This window comes from Zingiber officinale, chromosome 5B, assembly GCF_018446385.1.
Source record: "Zingiber officinale cultivar Zhangliang chromosome 5B, Zo_v1.1, whole genome shotgun sequence".
NCBI classification, from domain to species: Eukaryota; Viridiplantae; Streptophyta; class Magnoliopsida; order Zingiberales; family Zingiberaceae; genus Zingiber; species Zingiber officinale.
The window spans coordinates 61,593,409-61,612,635 of record NC_055995.1 but is presented as its reverse complement, the minus strand read 5'-3'; the positions used below and the strand labels follow the sequence as shown (position 1 = coordinate 61,612,635).

Genomic DNA, 19,227 nt, shown 5'->3' with positions numbered 1-19,227 from the left:
GACTTCGGATAATTTTTATTTTTTTAAAAAAAAGTAATATTCAAGTCCCCTAGGCAATGGTGCAGTGGTAGAGGGTCTTTTCAGTTTTCAAGAATCTAAGCATTGAGTCTCAACTTTGGTGAATTAAGAAATGAATTTTCTTAAATGGACAGTTGACCTAAGAACTCTGGGCTGATGTGTCATCCGCTGTTCGATTTATCCTAATGGCTGGTGGAAAACTTTCATGGGACTGAGCCGGTCACTGAGGATTAGTCGATGTAAGTGGATATATGGTGCCAATTAAAAAATATAAATTAAAAAAAAGAATATTCATGTCTTGTTTGTTTAATTTGAAGTGGGAGTAAAAGATGGTCTTGGAGTTCATGTAGCTCTTGGGCAATTTCTTGATGATGCATGAAAGAAGCCTTTTTTCTTCAAATGTAGATTTGCTATATTAACGATAAGTCTTCTTCCTTCAAGCTTTGAGAAAAGAAGAAGATAGACGATCACCCCTACCAATGATTATATGTCAAATATATTTATAGTTGGATTATTTTTAATCTCTCACTGATAGCTTAGAATAATTTAAAATCAATATATTTAATCATATTCAAACTTAAGAGAGTGCTAGAAAGAGAATATTTTAAGTTTAGAATTTAATGTTTATACCTATTAATGAGTTTTGATAGGGGAAAAGGATTTGGATTTTAGATATTTAAGATGTCTAGACTTAACAGAGTCACAGGAACATAATTGTATTAGTTTTAGAGTAATTATGATTGTATTAATTTTAGAGCAATTATGATGCATTTAAATCCGTGAATATGTATGTATCAAACTCATTAATGAGTAATTGTTTTTTTAGTTTCTCACTAATAACTTAAAAGGTTTTGGAATCAGAGAATTTAACTATGCTGAGGCTCAACAATAGAAATTGAATATTTCAGATTTTGAGGTCTAGGCCCATTAATAACTTTTGGTTAACTCATTGATAGCTAAAAAATATTTAGAATATAAGAATTTTAATATGGTTAAACTCACTTTAATATAGACTAATAAACATATGAAAAAAGGTCTTAACAGATTGAAAATAAACTAAACAATAATATTTGTTTTTGTTGTAGCAGAGAGATCAAGAGGAGACGTCGAGCCTCAGTTCGAAGCAGAAGCCGCAGTAGTATAGGGACCTGAGCTGCAATGGCTCAGTGTAGAGGCGTGGGCACAGATGCAGCTGGCACGACCATTTCCACACCTTCTGCCTCATGTCGAAGGTCAGTAGCGTTGGCCACCCATTGGAGTGCATGAAGAGGAAGTCGCTGGCACCGCAGCTGATGAAATTTTTGCTGTCAAACACCATGTACGAGGGGATCGGCGTATAAGCCACCTCCCGCCATGTCTTATCCTCGAGTTCCAAAATCACCACTCCCTTGCGCGGCCAATCTATCCTTCCAACCATGACCAATTTGTTCGACAGGTTGATCAATCCAGCACAGGCAAGACTGAATGGCGCAGGAATCGCTTCTTGAATCAGAGACTCAATGGCAGAGGGCGGCTTGGCGAGATCGAACGCCAATAAGTAGGGGCGTTGCACCGGGCCGATGACGTAGTAGAGCACGCCGTTGCATATGACGGCCTCGTTGCTGCCCATCCAGAATTCGATGTCTTGGGCCAAGAGCGTGGCCCACGATTTCGTCGTCGATTCGTAGATGTGGACGGATAAGTGCCATTTCCAGAGCGTCCCTGGCAACTCGTTGCACTTGGCGACGACCACGGTGTAGTCGCGCGTGAGGCGGTCGAACGACAAGGCGAGCGCGTTGAACTGGGGGGAGGAGCCGCCGGGGACTCGAGGAAGCAACTTCCAGTCTCTCTTGATGGGATTGCCGACCAATAAGCGATCCCCGTCATTGGTGTTCATCAAGCAGACCAGGCCATAGGAGGAGGACGTGCGCCAGATGCTCTTTTCTAAGCGGGGAAAGTCGAAGTTATACCACCGGAGGAAGGCAGGGTCGTACAGGTGGCCCAAGAAGGCACAGTCGTGAAAGCAGAACCTGAAGAACAAGGGCTTCTGTGGCGCCATCATCGCCCACGACAACGGGGGGCTGGAGTGAACCACCTCGTACCACCGTTTGCACACCATGCCCAATTTGATGATGTTTGCGACGGGCAAAAGGGACAGCACCATCTGCAGGAGTTCGTCCGGTAGAGAGACATCCCACGCCATCAATGTTCCTTTGCCTTCTTTCTCTTCCTCTTCCTCCTCGCCGTCACTATTTCTAGGCATCGTGATCTCTGCAACCTCGGGGTGGATAATGGGATATAACTCTCCTTCCGCGATGAATTTTACTCTATTTATTACTCTATTTATCCTCTTATACCGTATTACTCCAATTTTAGGTCAATATATAACATTAGGAAATTATGCTCTTTCTATAAAATTTAATAAATAAAAAGGTAATATATAATTAATATAGGAAAACAGAAAAGATCAATATAAACTATCTTTTTAATACCTTAATTTTTCCTTTTATTCTATAGAAATAAAATTTACAAATTAAAACATAGAAATAATTATATATATTAGAAAGTCATTAATTTCTTTCTAAAAAAATAATATAAATAAGGAAAGACATTGACATCAAAAAAGATAATGATCGGAAAAATAAACTAATAATTAATTCATTAATAACATCATTTCACAAAATCAAATTGTTCTCTTCTGTTGAGAAAAATAAAAAGTTAACTAAGTCGTCAAATTTTGAAAACTTTTATAAAAGGTCTTTTATTCTTTTAAAACAAATCAGTCATATTTTATTAAAATAATTAGGATTTTATAAGAAAAAGATTTTTAAAATAAGTCAAATTATTAAACTAAAAAAAGGATTATAATAAAATATAATAGATAAATTTTTTATTAATAAAATTTGCACTTTTTTTTTTCTAGATAAGAATAAGTAGAATTCATCTAAGTGAGAATGAGAATGGTAACTTTGTTCATCTCTTCGCATTGTGTTAAGGATGAAAAATTAAGAGTATATCGATTCTTTTGAATTTATTTAGAAGAGTCTAGATTCATAATTTTATCTATATGTCAAGTTACATTCATTAAATCAACACTAAATTTTATGCACTGAGTTAGAACTTCTCATATAAGATAAAAGGGCACACTTCGCTCCATCATTAATATGTTTCCAACTTTTAAACCATTCAATTATAAATGTAGATTATTATGCATCATTTAATTCAAAAAAATAACAAGGAAAACAAAACATTACATCTTTTGAAGGAGAGTACTCTAACCATGGAAACTTTTAAACCATGTATATTGAAATCAACGATGTTGTTTTTCTAATTTAGACTGTGGATACTTGAACAATGTAGGTTGATATGACCCTATTTTGATATAAACCTGTTTAATTTCATCATGATGATTAATAAAATGTTGTCACATTGAAATACACAATCTAAGATCCTGTTCAAGAGAAGTTTCATAAAACTCAACTCCTTGAGATTTAAAATGAGGTTTGGATTCCTTATTAGGAATAAATATATTAGTCTCAACCCTCTCGGATGATGAAAGATTATCAATTCTTGGCTTAAAGAATGATAAAATATTATTTTTCCTCTTTCTCTCTCAGGACACAAATGTGGCTACATTATACAATTAATTGAGCTTGCAGAAGAGGTCTTTCGGGAGATTATTTAATATTTTTTTGACAATTTAAGAATCATTTTTGGGGGTCAGCCGATAAGTAGTCAGCCTCTTGAAGTTGCTTAATAGCTCCTTCGACCCTGTAGAGGAATCGCGAGATTCTCTATCGGGACGTTGGAAAAGCTACCTTGATGAAATTCGTAACCAAAGACCGATGACCTTCTTTAGCAAGATACAATCCCTCCTGATTATGAGGTACCAAGCTGGAAGTTAAAATCACGAGATTAAAGGTAGGCCAGCTTCTTGGTCTCGAAACGCTCATCCTCCTCCGCTCGATAGTTTTCTAGCTCGGCCCATGAGGCCACTAGCTCAGATGTAGTCCTCGCCAACTCAGATTTGGATGTAGTTAGTTTAGATCGTGAAACCTCCAACTCTGTCAATAGGGACTCTAGTTCAGCTTTCTGGGTGTCCATGTTCTTCTGTTGATCAGACACCAACATAGATTTGGATGCCAACTTAGCCTCTTTTGTAGCAAGCTCCGAGGCATAGATGGTCTTTAGCTCTTCTAACTTGGCCATGAAGCCCTGAGTTTTAGCAATCTTCCTGTCCAAATCAGCTACAACCTGGGTCCTCCTAGCCATTTTGGATCGGAGCTTGCCTTTTGGTTGTCTTCAGAGCGACCTCCAATTTATGTGCTTTCTCCGCCTCAGCCTTCGCTGATTCTTGAGCCTCTTGGATTTTCCATTTTAGCTCGCTCAGTTGGTCGATTTGAGTCTGAACTGTTGATGATGCCTGATTAAGGGCTAGAAGGGATTTCCCTTCTGATAGCCATCCCTTCAGTGCCTCGTTCTCCAGGCCAAGTTTGCCAAGGTTCGGGTTATGCTCATCCTGACTCCCTAAAACTATAAAAAAATCGTCATCAAAAGTGTTCCGGATAAGATAAGGTAGGCTAGCTAAAACTTATCGTGGTTAAGTTATGGATAAACCAATCAGCCATCTCCATTATCGTGTAATCTTCTAATCGGGTCATAGCCAACTCCCATGCCTTTATTAACTAGCCTTATAGTAGTATTCAATCACAGGCCGACGGTGGATTTAAAGGAGAAGTTATTGCCTGAGCAAAAGGTATGTCATAGACAGCCGAGAACTGATAGTAGCTCTTCGACTAGATGGAGGAAGCTTCGGCAAGCAGAGTGATTGGAAGAAGGGATGGTGATTGAGGAGCAGACGCGATATGTGATCTGCTCGGGGGGAGGGTTGTTTTCTCTTGACCCGAGTTGTCGGAAGGGAGGGTTGAGGGCTTCCGCTTGGAAGACGGATCTGGAGTGCCTTCCCTGGCTAGTGTTGGTTGGGTGGAAGGCACAACAATTGGAGACGTCCAGCCTGAAGGGGGTTGTGTAGTAAGGATGAGTTGATGCCTCTTGCGTTTAAGCTTTGGTGATCAGCCTTGAATTCAAAAAGAAGGGAGGTCTCCCAATGTTGGAAGAGGGTTAGCGAGCAATTCCTCTTCTGTAGTTGGTGCCGCGTCAGTATCATTTGCTCGGCTATTGGATGCTTCTCCAAAAGGGTTGGCCGGTTGATTCTCTCACTCAACCAAAAGAAGTTGTTCCCACTGATCCAACTCAGCCTCCTCCAATTGAAGATACTCAGAAGCCAAAGCCATGAGAAAAGTCTCCACTGCATAAAATAAAGATGACCTTAGTTAGTGATAGCATGAAGGCTATGTTATCAATTCTTATCAAAATAGAAGGGAACAGTTGTTCGAACAAGGTTTAGTCCGAACAAATAGAGTAGGCTCTCGTGCAATAATTGAGGGGCGTTGAATTGTAAACAGGCCAACCTCTCTAAAGCAAAAACAAAGGTTGGATTGTGTTTGTAGTCTCCTAGATCAGAAATGGGAGAAGAGGAGGACAGTTTCTTAAAGAAAACCACCTTGGGGCATGATTGGAACATGAAGATCCCTGACTCTGATTTTTTAGGGTAGCAAAAATAATGAAGTTGTGTGGAATTAGGAGAATACCATATGGAAGGAACAAAATGGCCATTCCACACATGGTGCGAAAGACATTAGGTGCAAGTTACTGGAGCAGAATGTTAAAGTAGTGACCCATTTCGGATAAAAAATGGGGAATTAGAAAGCGCAGACCCGCAAGAAGCTGATACTTGCAGAGGGTAACATAGCCAGGAGTGGGCAAATAGGTTGGTGTAACGACCCAAATTTCCTCAATTAGAGTCCTAAAAGTAATTTAAAAATATTTAAAAATGCTATATTACTAGACGAAGGAAGTTTCGACAAAAAAATGTCCAAGCCGAGAATTGAACCCACGACCTTTGACTCGGTCAAAACCCAGCTGACCAGGTGGGCAAACGAATTTTTCTATTTAGAAGAGGCAGCGAATTTATTTAAGATAGTTAACAGAATATTGGATTATAAAAGGGATAAGTTGATGCTCTGTTTTCCCGTGACTTAAACCATTCTCTCCTTCTCTTCTGCGTACGATGGCGGAGCCCGGGCAGAAAATGAAAGGGAGTTAGGGCATCATCTCCGACGGCCGGCCAAGGTCCTAAAAGCCCTTTTTATTCGGTTGTGAGTCCAAGAATCAAGGTAAGTGCTTCTCACCTGCAGTAGGAGTAGTTTCGGACCTTTGTTCTTCTTGAATTCGAAGCATAAGAAGAACTTATAGTGTAGATTTTTAATTAAGCCTATAGTGCAGATTTTAATTAAGCTTATAATGTAGCTTTTTATGTAGAGCTTATATTGCAGATTTTAATTAAGCGCTTATAGTGCAGATTTTTAATTAAGCCTATAGTGCAGATTTTAATTAAGCTTATAGTGCAGATTTTTATGTAGAGCTTATATTACAGATTTTAATTAAGCTTATAGTGCAGATTTTAATTAAGTTTATAGGTGCAGATTTTAATTAAGCCTATAGTGCAGATTTCAATCAAGCTTATAGTGCAGATTTTTATGTAAGCTTATAGTGCAGATTTTAATTAAGCTTGTAGTGCAGATTTCTTAGAGCTTAAAATACAGATTTCTTTAAAGCAGATTTCTTTAAAGCTTGTAGTGCAGATTTCTTAAGAGCTTATGATGCAGATTTCTTTAAAGTTTATAGTGCAGATTTTTGGTGGAACTTATAATACAGTTTTTAAAGAAAAAGATTATAGTGCAGTTTGGTTAAGTATTATAGTGCAGAATTTATATTTGCATAATATGCAGAAATAGTGTAGCATAGAATGCAGAATCTTGATTAGAATAGTATGCAGAATTTTGATTAACATAGTATGTAGATTTTTGTTTATGCATTTCAAAGTTACAATTTGTTTAAACATTTCAGTTTTTAAAGAAACATTATTTTATTAGAAGTATTAACAAGTATAAGAAAGATAAAGAAAAGAAAGAAAAAGGTCAAGGCCTTAAGTAGATCCCAAAGTCAAGACTTTAGGGATTTTGGCACACAAGGTGCTCGTTAAAATGCTGAGGTATTATATATTAGAGGTATTAAAAGATAACAAGTATTTTACTTTTATCAGTGGCACTGTGCTGGACTCTCAGTTGTCCTTGGGTTGGGCTCCCATAGTCGTCCCTAGGTTTAGATAATCTAGTAGTAACGGCACGACCGACGGTCGACGGTCGACGACCAGAGGGTCGCCAAATGGGTCAGGTCGTTACAATAGTAAACCCTACTAGATTCGGGACCAGCTAACTCGGGTCTAGTTAGGGATGCGCATAGCAAGTACAGTTGTCGGGCCCAAGAAGAAAGTTGATTATTATTTTGAAGTATTAAAGTATAAGTTTTCAAACAAAAGAAATAAGCTTCACATAAGTTTAAAATTCAGCAAGTTTAGCTTTCTTATATACTGACATGTTGTTTAGATTTGCTTACATGTTTAGTATTTCAGTATGCTATGTTTCGTTTGCTATTAGATGAGCATTCAGTTTCTAGATTTCTTTCATCTTACATGCATACTCGAGTTTTGTGAGTTAGATAGCGCTTACTAAGCAATTTTGCTTATAGATGCATTCCCTCTTACTGCAGATAAAGGAAAGGAAAAGCTATAGTAAAGGAAGGCGACAAGGAGGTGCGAATGGATGTGTGATGCCTGGACTATAGAAGCCTTGGGATTTAGCATAAGAATTTATTAACAAAGAGTTGAGTAGAATGTATTAGATGAGTCATTTAGTCTTCCGCTGCTAGTTAATTGTATGTTTTGAGTTCTCCGAGAGTTTTAGGAATTTCTATCAACATGTGAACAAGGATAGTTAAGTAAAGTTAGTAGTCCAGTAGCCCTCCGCCCTCACAGACCAGTAGTGAGGAGGGTGGGGTGTTACAAGTTGGTATTAGAGCAGTTCCTATTCTCCAACATCACACATCAGCACCAACCTTGCCGTCTTCAAGTAAGAAAGTATTTAATTTTTAGTATGCTTTTCTTTATTCTTTACAGTAAAGAGAAATCCTTAGAAGTATTAGATTATATGTACAGAATAGGGAGATGTTTAGAAGTGCTTATAAAGTTAAGAATTCTGCTTAGTTTCTTTTACATAACAAGATGTGTTCTGGGATGGTGGTATGATCTGGGGACCTAAGCCTGGTGAGCGCGCCAGAATTAAACAAGATGTGTTCTGGGATGGTGGTATGATCCGGGGACCTAAGCCCGGTGAGCGCGCCAGAATCAAACAAGATATGTTTTGGGATGGTGGTATGATCTGGGGACCTAAGCCCAGTGAGCGCGCCAGAATCAAACAAGATATGTTCTGGGATGGTGGTATGATCCGGGGACCTAAGCCCGGTGAGCGCACCAGAATAAAGGGGAACTCCGGTCCTAAGTTCGGACCCCTACCAACCTAGCGCTAGGGTAGTTGTCTGATCAACAACTTATGTTATGGTACTACTAAGTGCAACTAGGCCACCACAATAGTATGTTTATGAGTATGCATGCAAGTATGTTCAAGTCATGTTATGTTTATATTTACATTTATGTTTAGGTCTACGTTATGTTCATGTTATGTTTTTGCCTATGCATATGGACATGCTTGTGATCGAGTCTATCATTATCTTTAGTTCATCTACCATGCTTACATTTATGCTGTCATGCTTATGTCACTGCTTATGCTTATGTTCATTGTATGTAGGTTAGGAGGTCCTAAGATACCTGTGATGTGATTTTCCTTAGTACATTAGATTATGGAAGCTAACTAATGCATGTACAAAGTAGAGAACATGCTATAGAATTATTCTAAGTTCGAGGACGAACTTCTTATAAGATATGGGGAATTGTAACGACCCAAATTTCCTCAATTAGAGTCCTAAAAGTAATTTAAAAATATTTAAAAATGCTATAGAAATATTCTATGGATTTTTAGAAATTTTTAGAGTATTTTTATGTAATTTTTGGAGGTCGTTTGGTATTTTTACTAGACGAAGGAAGTTTCGACAAAAAAATGTCCAAGCCGAGAATTGAACCCACGACCTTTGACTCGGTCAAAACCCAGCTGACCAGGTGGGCAAACGAATTTTTCTATTTAGAAGAGGCAGCGAATTTATTTAAGATAGTTAACAGAATATTGGATTATAAAAGGGATAAGTTGATGCTCTGTTTTCCCGTGACTTAAACCATTCTCTCCTTCTCTTCTGCGTACGATGGCGGAGCCCGGGCAGAAAACGAAAGGGAGTTAGGGCATCATCTCCGACGGCCGGTTAAGGTCCTAAAAGCCCTTTTTGTTCGATTGTGAGTCCAAGAATCAAGGTAAGTGCTTCTCACTTGCAGTAGGAGTAGTTTCGGACCTTTGTTCTTCTTGAATTCGAAGCATAAGAAGCGCTTATAGTGCAGATTTTTAATTAAGCCTATAGTGCAGATTTTAATTAAGCTTATAATGTAGCTTTTTATGTAGAGCTTATATTGCAGATTTTAATTAAGCGCTTATAGTGTATATTTTTAATTAAGCCTATAGTGCAGATTTTAATTAAGCTTATAATGCAGATTTTTATGTAGAGCTTATATTGCAGATTTTAATTAAGCTTATAGTGCAGATTTTAATTAAGTTTATAGGTGCAGATTTTAATTAAGCCTATAGTGCAGATTTCAATCAAGCTTATAGTGCAGATTTTTATGTAAGCTTATAGTGCAGATTTTAATTAAGCTTGTAGTGCAGATTTCTTAGAGCTTAAAATGCAGATTTCTTTAAAGCGGAATTCTTTAAAGCTTGTAGTGCAGATTTCTTAAGAGCTTATGATGCAGATTTCTTTAAAGTTTATAGTGCAGATTTTTGGTGGAACTTATAATACAGTTTTTAAAGAAAAAGATTATAGTGCAGAATTTATATTTGCATAGTATGCAGAAATAGTGTAGCATAGAATGCAGAATCTTGATTAGAATAGTATGCAGAATTTTGATTAGCATAGTATGCAGATTTTTGTTTATGCATTTCAAAGTTACAATTTGTTTAAACATATCAGTTTTTAAAAAAGCATTCTTTTATTAGAAGTATTAACAAGTATAAGAAAGATAAAGAAAAGAAAGAAAAAGGTCAAGGCCTTAAGTAGATCCCAAAGTCAAGACTTTAGGGATTTTGGCACACAAGGTGCTCGTTAAAATGCCGAGACATTATATATTAGAAGTATTAAAAGATAACAAGTGTTTTACTTTTATCAATAGCACTGTGCTGGACTCTCAGTTGTCCTTGGGTTGGGCTCCCATAGTCGTCCCTAGGTTTAGATAACCTAGTAGTAACGGCACGACCGACGGTCGACGGTCGACGACCAAAGGGTCGCCAAATGGGTCGGGTCGTTACAATAGTAAACCCTACTAGATTCGGGACCAGCTATCTCGGGTCTAGTTAGTGATGCGCGCATAGAAAGTACAGTTGCCAGGCCCAAGAAGAAAGTTGATTATTATTTTGAAGTATTAAAATATAAGTTTTCAAACAAAAGAAATAAGTTTCACATAAGTTTAAAATTCAGCAAGTTTAGCTTTCTTATATACTGACATGTTGTTTAGATTTGCTTACATGTTTAGTATTTCAGTATGCTATGTTTCGTTTGCTATTAGATGAGCATTCAGTTTCTAGATTTCTTTCAGCTTACATGCATACTCGAGTTTTGTGAGTTAGATAGCGCTTACTAAGCAATTTTGCTTATAGATGCATTCCCTCTTACTGCAGATAAAGGAAAGGAAAAGCTATAGTAAAGGAAGGCGACAAGGAGGTGCGAATGGATGTGTGATGCCTGGACTATAGAAGCCTTGGGATTTAGCATAAGAATTTATTAACAAAGAGTTGAGTAGAATGTATTAGATGAGTCATTTAGTCTTCCGCTGCTAGTTAATTGTATGTTTTGAGTTCTCCGAGAGTTTTAGGAATTTCTATCAACATGTGAACAAGGATAGTTAAGTAAAGTTAGTAGTCCAGTAGCCCTCCGCCCTCACAGACCAGTAGTGAGGAGGGTGGGGTGTTACAGTTGGAATACGGATGCGAAAGCTTTTAGGGATTTCTAGGGCCAGGCGAAACATCTCCAGATCGCAGTTATCAAAATTAGAGTGAGCAAAAATATATTAAGGAGCAAACATTTCTTGAGTCTAGATGGATGAAGGAAAAATAAGGGAAGATCGGAGAAAGAACTTTCTATTGTAAATTATGAGAAAGGGAACGTAGTTAACAAAAATCACCGCAAAAGAGGATTTTTAAATGTAAGCCATCATAGACTTTTTAATTTTAACCATCCGATTGAAACAATTAGATATAACACATGTGCTATATCTTCTCCTCAACTCCAATGGTGGCATCATATGTATCTTATTCTAAGGTTCTCAACATCTTTGAAAATTCAGAGCTAGTAAACACTGGGTACGCTTTTATAATTTTAACCTCTCGTCGCTTTGCAATATTAAAATGCTATCTCTATTGTCCATCTGCATTTCTTTTCATTATGTCTGCATTCCACAATGAAAGTCAAACATCCTTAAAAGGCAACACGAGCTTTTCATGAGTTTTTACAGGCATAAAAACTTAGTCCATATCTACATCGAATGCTTCTAGTGGAAGCTCTTCCAAAGCTTGTCATTAATCCAAGTCGTCAGACACATTTGCTGGGGGATAACCCTACCCTTTGAATTGGGACACTGTCCCTTTGAATCTCAATTAGAAGCAAGTTGCATTTTTTTGACTCTAGATGAGCCGTCAATTACTGTTCCTTTGTAATCCACTTCTCTTTCACTGAGGATTCAGAGGTCTCAAGTGTCTTTCTAAAGACTTGAGCCCTCCTATTGGCCAAGGACACACAGTTGGCCAGTATAGTTACATCCTCCCAAGTATTAGTCAGCTCATCATCTAGTTGGGCAAAACTAGCATTGACTTGATCGGTGAGTTCATCATACCTTTGACCTACCATGGTATCATGAAAAAGACATCACATATACAAATTCTGTCACCTTACTATTCGTCCCTCAGACTCTACAATTTAGGATTCGTTTTCCCATAACTTTTGGGATAATGTGAAGGCATGATCTCGTTCGACTCGTCATTAACTCTTCAGGATGAACACCTCCGTGTCTAATTGATCTGTTTGTCTATTATAGATTGGGTCAGTGAATTTTTAGCTTCATCTCGCTGCTGTTGTAAGAGGTTCATCCTTGATTGGTCTTCAACACAAAACTTGGTTTGCTACTTAATTTCATCACCCAGCTTCTCATGATGACATAGGAATAAGACCTCTTGGTTCTCCCATTCTTGTTCTTTGATGGCCATGACAGCGCACTCTATCTCTAATTTCCTTTCTAAGATGGTGCAGTGTCGCTGAGCTTGTAATTGAATCCTTTGAAAGTATCTCATGAGGTCTCCCTTACTAGACATGATCTAACAAGCACAAATTTGGTTAATTGAACAATGATATCAAGGGTGATGACATAAGAGCCAATTGAGTTACCACATTCACAACCTAATTTAGCTGTTGGAGTGATGGGGGCAGATACTCTTCCTGAGCGCCGGGCATTGCTCAGATGGAAGGGGCATCACAGAAAACGAGGATGGGGAACTAGAAGATTCACCCAAAGGAACTGCAGAAGGGGAAGAATACAACACCAAAGCCTTGGATAGAGGATCCTCAGATATAGGAGAAGCCGGACTTAAAATTGTCATGTCTATCACAGGGTTAATAGTTCTAGTGGAAGGGAGGCTCAAGTTTCTTAACCAGAGAATCAACTATAGGAGAAGGAATGGGAGACACTAGTGGCTCTAGTGAAAATTCCATAGGGACTTCTAGAATGGTCGATAAGTCATGAGGAACATCAAAGCTATCTGTTTGAGGGGAAATGATGACCTGGGGATAAAGAATATCTAATGTAGCAGTTTCATCTAGCAGTAATTGGGAATCCAAAGAGGGTAAAGTAGAATCTAGGTTAGTTCTAGGCTGAAGAGGATCTTCAGAGGGCTGAGTGAGGTTCACTACAAGTGTGGCAGCGAGCATGGAGTCATGGGTTGGTCGGGGGATACAAGAGATTCATCTTGAGAGTCTGCAGAAGCCATGGATGATGTACTCGTAGTGGCAGAGCGTTTGCTCAATCTTAGCGTTCAAAACATTGCTATCGACTTTCTCATTTTCTTTTCTTCAAAATTTCAAACACGGAGGAGTTCATGAGGGTAGCTACAATGACAGAGGAAGTATAAATACATTATGACAAGAAGTAAACTACTCAGAAGTAACTAATCACCTATAGGTTTAGAGCTGGGATTCTTGAAGGGAATAAATCAAAATGGGATAGAAGATAATTATCTAATAAATAAGCTATGTTATAATGGTTGTCCCATAATTTTTGCCACACCTCGGAGAAGGAATAATGTTCCCTAGCTTCCTCAATGTTAGGCAGAGGGGGAAGATCAATCAACCATGACTCTGAATAAGATGGAACAAGATCTAGGTGAGTATAGAAGAACAGTTCTTTCTACCCTTTTAGGGAGGAAGGAAGAATAAGAAAGAAGTTTATGTTTTTTCAAGTCATAAAGTGGAAAGATACCTAAATCAGTAGATTTTACATAGTAAAAGCAATAAAATAGTAAAGGAGTAAAAGAGATTCGATGATACTGGAATACTATTACAGTACTAGCCAAGACTCTAAAAGGGTTGGGGGTTAATTGGTTCAAGGGGATCTTCAAAAAAGAGAGGTATTTGTATATACAGGAGGAATTGGGAGGTGAAAGCCTCCCTCAAACTGATTCACGAAGAAAGTGATTAAGTGAAAAGGTTTATGAGGGCATTGTGACGAGGAATGATATAATATAGGAAGACCTCCCATTTAATACTCATAACTTCGTTGAATAAATGGATGAGTGGGTTGTAATGAGCTCATCATTGTTTCATACCATGGGAGAAGGGGAATTGAAGGATTTTTTGTACGAAGGAGGGGTGATGAAGTGGCTATGAAAACACAATAGTCACAAAAATAAGGAAAAAACACTTACTATAAGATGGAGAGGCGAATAACAACCAAGAGGTAAAGCAGAGAGAAGATGGAAGCACGTAGGGTTGTGTCAAGCTGAGCCGAGTCAAACTCTTGAAAGTTTGAGTTTGGCTTGTTTATAATCGAGCCAAGCTTGAGCTTTATTTAATAAATATATTCATGACTCACGAGTTTTTTCGTGTTTTTATTGAGTCTAAATGAGTTTAATAAACATAAATTATAAATTTAAATATTTATTAAAAATGAAATTATATATTTAGAGAAAATTATAATATTCTTATTAAAATTTATAATTTTATTCAAATAAATAAATTTAATATATTTGTCTATATGTTTCATAAGTAGAGTGTAATATCTATAAATTCAATATCAAAACTATTATTTTTTTATTTAAAAGTTGATTCATGAGCTTAACGAACATGTTCACGAGTTAACGAGCCAAATATTATGAAGCTTGAGCTTGGTTTGTTTATCTTAACGAGCCTCATTAAACGAGCTCAAATGAGCTTTTATCGAATTGAGTTTTGAATAGTTCATGAGCTATTTGGTTCATTTACACCCTGAAAAGCATGAGGAAGAAGATGAAAACTTTTAGGGTTAAAGAAGAGGTGATAAAAACACAAGAAATATCGGACCTGAACAGCACAAAGCTTTTTTTTAGAGAGGCATGAATCTCCAGGTAAATCGATCAGGGAAATAAGAAACTCCCATTATATATTGGGAAAATGGTCGAGTGAATCAGAAGTCAACCAGCGAGTCTAATTTCATAAAACTCACCCAGTGACAAGCAGGTCACACAATTGATTACTCAAGGATCGTAATGTAAATGCAATTATTGATTGGATGGTATTCGGGATGCTTTAATAGTTTAGAGATTATTGCTATTGCTCGGTTAAAGTGTGATTAATTGGAGAACGAACCTAGTGCAAACTCACTGATTGATTAGAAAAAGCAATAGCCCTGCTTACGAATATCAAAAATTGGTTTTTTATTATTTAATGAAACACCAATCATTCACAAGTTACATGTCAGAGGTTGAAGCCTAGAACATTGTTGATAAGTAGCACCATCGGATGATGTTCATAGAGTTCCTATTGGTGCCTAGGTTTAGTCCTATGGTTAATCACTACAAAAAACCAGTCATTTAGATACGAAAATTTGTGATGAATATTTTTTATCCCAAATTTGCGACGAGTTTTGCAACAAAAGTATATATTGTTACTACTTAGCAACTAATTCAGTAACGAAAATATTTCATCGCAAATTGACAACGAAAAAATATTTTATCACTAAATTTGTTATAATTCGACGACAAAAATAAATATTTATTGCAAAATCGACGAAATCATTTGTTGCAATTTTTTTTGATGAAAACATAATTTGTTGAAAATTTGACAACGAATTGGGAATTCATCGTAAATTTTGCAACAATATTGAATTTGTTGTAAATATTGTTACACGAATTATTATTAAGAAGTTGTTATGAAAGAGGGATTCGTTGCATAATTTGCAATGAATCCACAGATTCATTACAAATTTGCGATAAATCCATAGATTTGTTGCAAATTTGCAATGAATCCACAAATTTGTGCAAATTTGCAACGAATCCACAAATTTGAGATGAATTCACATATTCATTGCAAATTTGCGACAAATCCAAGGATTCGTTGCAAAGTTTTTATTCAAAAAAATTACCTGAAGCCAATTAATTAACCTAAAGTGTTCGGAAGGAGATGAAACTAATTCATATCTATTCTCCTATTTCTCCTGATTATATAAATATTCTCAAAAAAAAAAATGACCAAATATTTTGTTTTCATATCTAACATAATTAGATGAATTCCAAGTGTAAGTTGAACATGCTAGAGTTACAAAGGAAAATTAGTTAATTGAACTTGTTATAGTTACAAAATAATGTGTTTATTTAGTTTTTCTAATTATATCCATGTCTTTAAAGATCAATTTGACAAAATATATTTTAATCTATACTTTTTTAAACCCGAATTATATTTTTCAGACACATCAGTGTTCTAAAAATCGCTGATAAAAATATGTTTGGTCAAATTTATATTTGAGGATATTTATATAATTAGGAGAAATAGATGAATATATAGAAACAAGTTTCATCTCATTCCTAGCTCTCTAGGTCAATCAAACAGCTTCGAGGATTTTTTTTTTATTTTTTTGAAAATAAATATTTTGCAACAAATTTATGATTCGTTACAATGAATCCTTTCACCGTAATTTTGTAATGAATCCGTAAATTCATTGTAAATTTGTGACAAATCAGAGGATTTATTGCAAAGTTTTTATTTTAAAAGAAAAATTGTCCGAAGTCGGTTAATTAACCTAGAGAGCTCGTAATGAAATAAAACAAGTTCCTATATGTTCGTCTATTTCTTCTGATTATATCCATATCTTCAAACATCAATTTGATTTAATATATTTTGATCTATGATTCTTTTAAACATGAATTATATTTTTTGGGCACATTGGTAGTTAAAAAATCACTGAGAAAAATATATTGGGTCAAAATTTCTTTTGAGGATCTCAGGAGAATTATATGAGCACATCGAAACTGATTTTATCTCATTCCAAGCTCTCTAGATCTATTAACAGACTTCGGGTATTTTTTGTTTTTTTATTAAAAAAAGTAATATTCAAGCCCCCGAGGCAATAGTGCAGTGGCTGAGGGCCTTCTCAGTTTTCAAGCATCTGGATCAAGTCTCAACATTGGTGAATTAAGAAATGAATTTTTTTAAATGGATAGTTGAGCTAAGAACTCTAGGCTGATAGGTCATCCGCTGTCCGATTTATCCTAGTGGTTGGTAGAAAACTTTCATAGGACTGGACCAGTCACCAAGGAATAGTCGATGTAAATGGATACATGGTGTAAATTTAAAAATAATTAAAAAAAAAATATTCATGTCTTGTTTGTTTAATTTGAGTTTAATTTGAAATGTGAGTGATATGTGTTATGATAAGGGGACCCCCTTTGTAGGAGAAGGGAAGAAGGATAACGAGGATGAGGGAGGCTGAGAAGGACAAGAGGAGGGGTCGTCCGGAAAATGTTAGACCCGGCAAAGGGGGGTCGCTACACGCATGGAAAATAGAGACAGATCGAACGTGATAGACCGGCCGATCATGTAAAACTGGCTGAAAAGATCGACCGAGTATGTTCGGTCGGTCGGATATAAAGGATCGACCCGGTGTAAAGAAAGTTTAACCTCGGGCAGTCCAGAATGTGGCAAGGTCACTCAAGTATATGAGTTTGGTAAGCAAAGACCGATCGAGCACGGATACTCGACCGGGCATATATAACCGACTGAGCATATAGAGTCGGCCGAGTGTAAAAGTTCTTAGCCTTGTGCACAATATACAAAGGTTGAGCAAGTGCAACAGACCGATCAAGCCTATCAGTTCGGCGGGCAAGGGCTAGTCGGGTTTCGTAGACTGGCCGAATGTAGAGGTATATAGTCTCACAAGATCTTTAGCATACAGTCGACTGAAGGAAGGGTTATCGGGTAATATTGCCTCTATAAGCCCGATTGGGTTGTCTTGGTCAATGATGTAGGGTCGGTCGCTCTTAATAGACCGGCTGAGCATATGAGTTCGGTAGGTAAAGACCAGTCGAGTGTAAGAGACTGATCGAAGTAGAAGCACTTAGCATTTAAGCTGTCTTGAAGGCCTATATACACACGACCGATTAGACTCGGTCGATAAGGTAGGACCGACTGAGCTTAATAGACCGGTTGAGCGCAGAGGCATTTAACGACATACGGTAGACCAAAGGAAGGGTTAAAGGGCAATGGTGCCTTTATACGTCCGACCGATCAATCTCGGTCGGCAAGGTATGACCGCCCAGGTTCAATAGACAGGTCGAGTATGAGAAGTAGATCAAACATAAAGGTCTTCAACCTTACATAGTTTCTGGCATATTTATAATGAAGTCTTGGTTGGGTATAAATAACTGATCGAGTATAAAATGCCGATTGATACTTGTACAGACAGAAGATATTCCTCATATATGCAAAATAAGCTTATGTGACTAACCAGGTATATGTAACAGGTGAACCATAACAATACATAATCATATGATAGCCTAATCAATTTAACAGAAAATATCTTCTAGAATTCTCCACAGGTATGCTAAACGACAAAGAAGGTACATTTGAGGTAAGAAAAAGATTCCTTAAACTATTATTGCAATTCTGGCTTACGTCATCTGGTAACAAACTTTAACAAACCGGAGTCCATCTCATGACTGTGGAGGTTAGATGAGGTGGAATAAAAAGAGGAATCCTCTCCACAGGCAAGGTATGTAAACATACGCATTGCATCCAGATTAAACCCTAATTTTCATACTTGCTTCTTCATCTTCTTGCCGGAGACTAACTTGAGCGTCGGAGGGCCTAGCCAGGGATTCCCACACCGGTCTTAGGTCACTAACGCTTTGTCGGTTGGTCTCATCGTGTGCAGGAAGATGAGATCATCTCATCCATCGGATTGTAGAAGTTTTTGCTTATCCTCGTAGCCACCTTGCCGGAGTTCCTTTTTGCTAGGTATTATTCATAGATCCGCTTTGGTTTTCTCGGATCGATTATTTTGTATTCAAGCGTCAGTAGGGTCCACTGTGGGTTTCTCGGATCTATCCCCGTTCATCGACACTAGAGTTATTATACATCACCACTCATCGTCGCCCAGTACTTCATCTCGCAAGCTCTCAGACAGGATTAAATTTGACGCCGTCTGTGGGAATCTATTACCTGAATCTGAGACTACATGATGGAGGGCGCTGGAAAGCCTAACACTATTACTTTGACCCAGGAAGACCTGGAGTTGCTCATCAACTCCAGGGTTCAGAAAGCATTACAACAACAACAACAGCAGTAGGCTAACATTGGAGGTACCTTGCCGGTAGCAATAAATCCGGTGATCTCGACTACAGATCGCTGCAATAACAGAGGTATGGAAGAAGATGATGTGGCTTATATAACCCCTTCCACTGTTTCCCCCACTAGACATCCTCGGGCATTTTTCCACACTCCCATGGAACAAGGAGGACGAAAGTCGGTGCTGCAAGAGTCCTCTGATGAAGCACCAGTAAAGGAAAAGCGCAAGGGAAAAATGGTGACCAGTGATAGCTC

General features: G+C 37.5%; 1 protein-coding gene across 1 annotated transcript; it reads right to left on the bottom strand.

The window, feature by feature from the left end:
- Positions 1-1,111: 1,111 nt before the first annotated feature.
- On the bottom strand, positions 1,112-2,260 carry LOC121986673 (F-box/kelch-repeat protein At3g61590-like). The gene has a single exon (XM_042540627.1). The coding sequence runs from the start codon at positions 2,258-2,260 to the stop codon at positions 1,112-1,114; it is 1,149 nt and encodes a 382-aa protein (XP_042396561.1).
- Between the last annotated feature and the right edge of the window lie 16,967 nt (positions 2,261-19,227).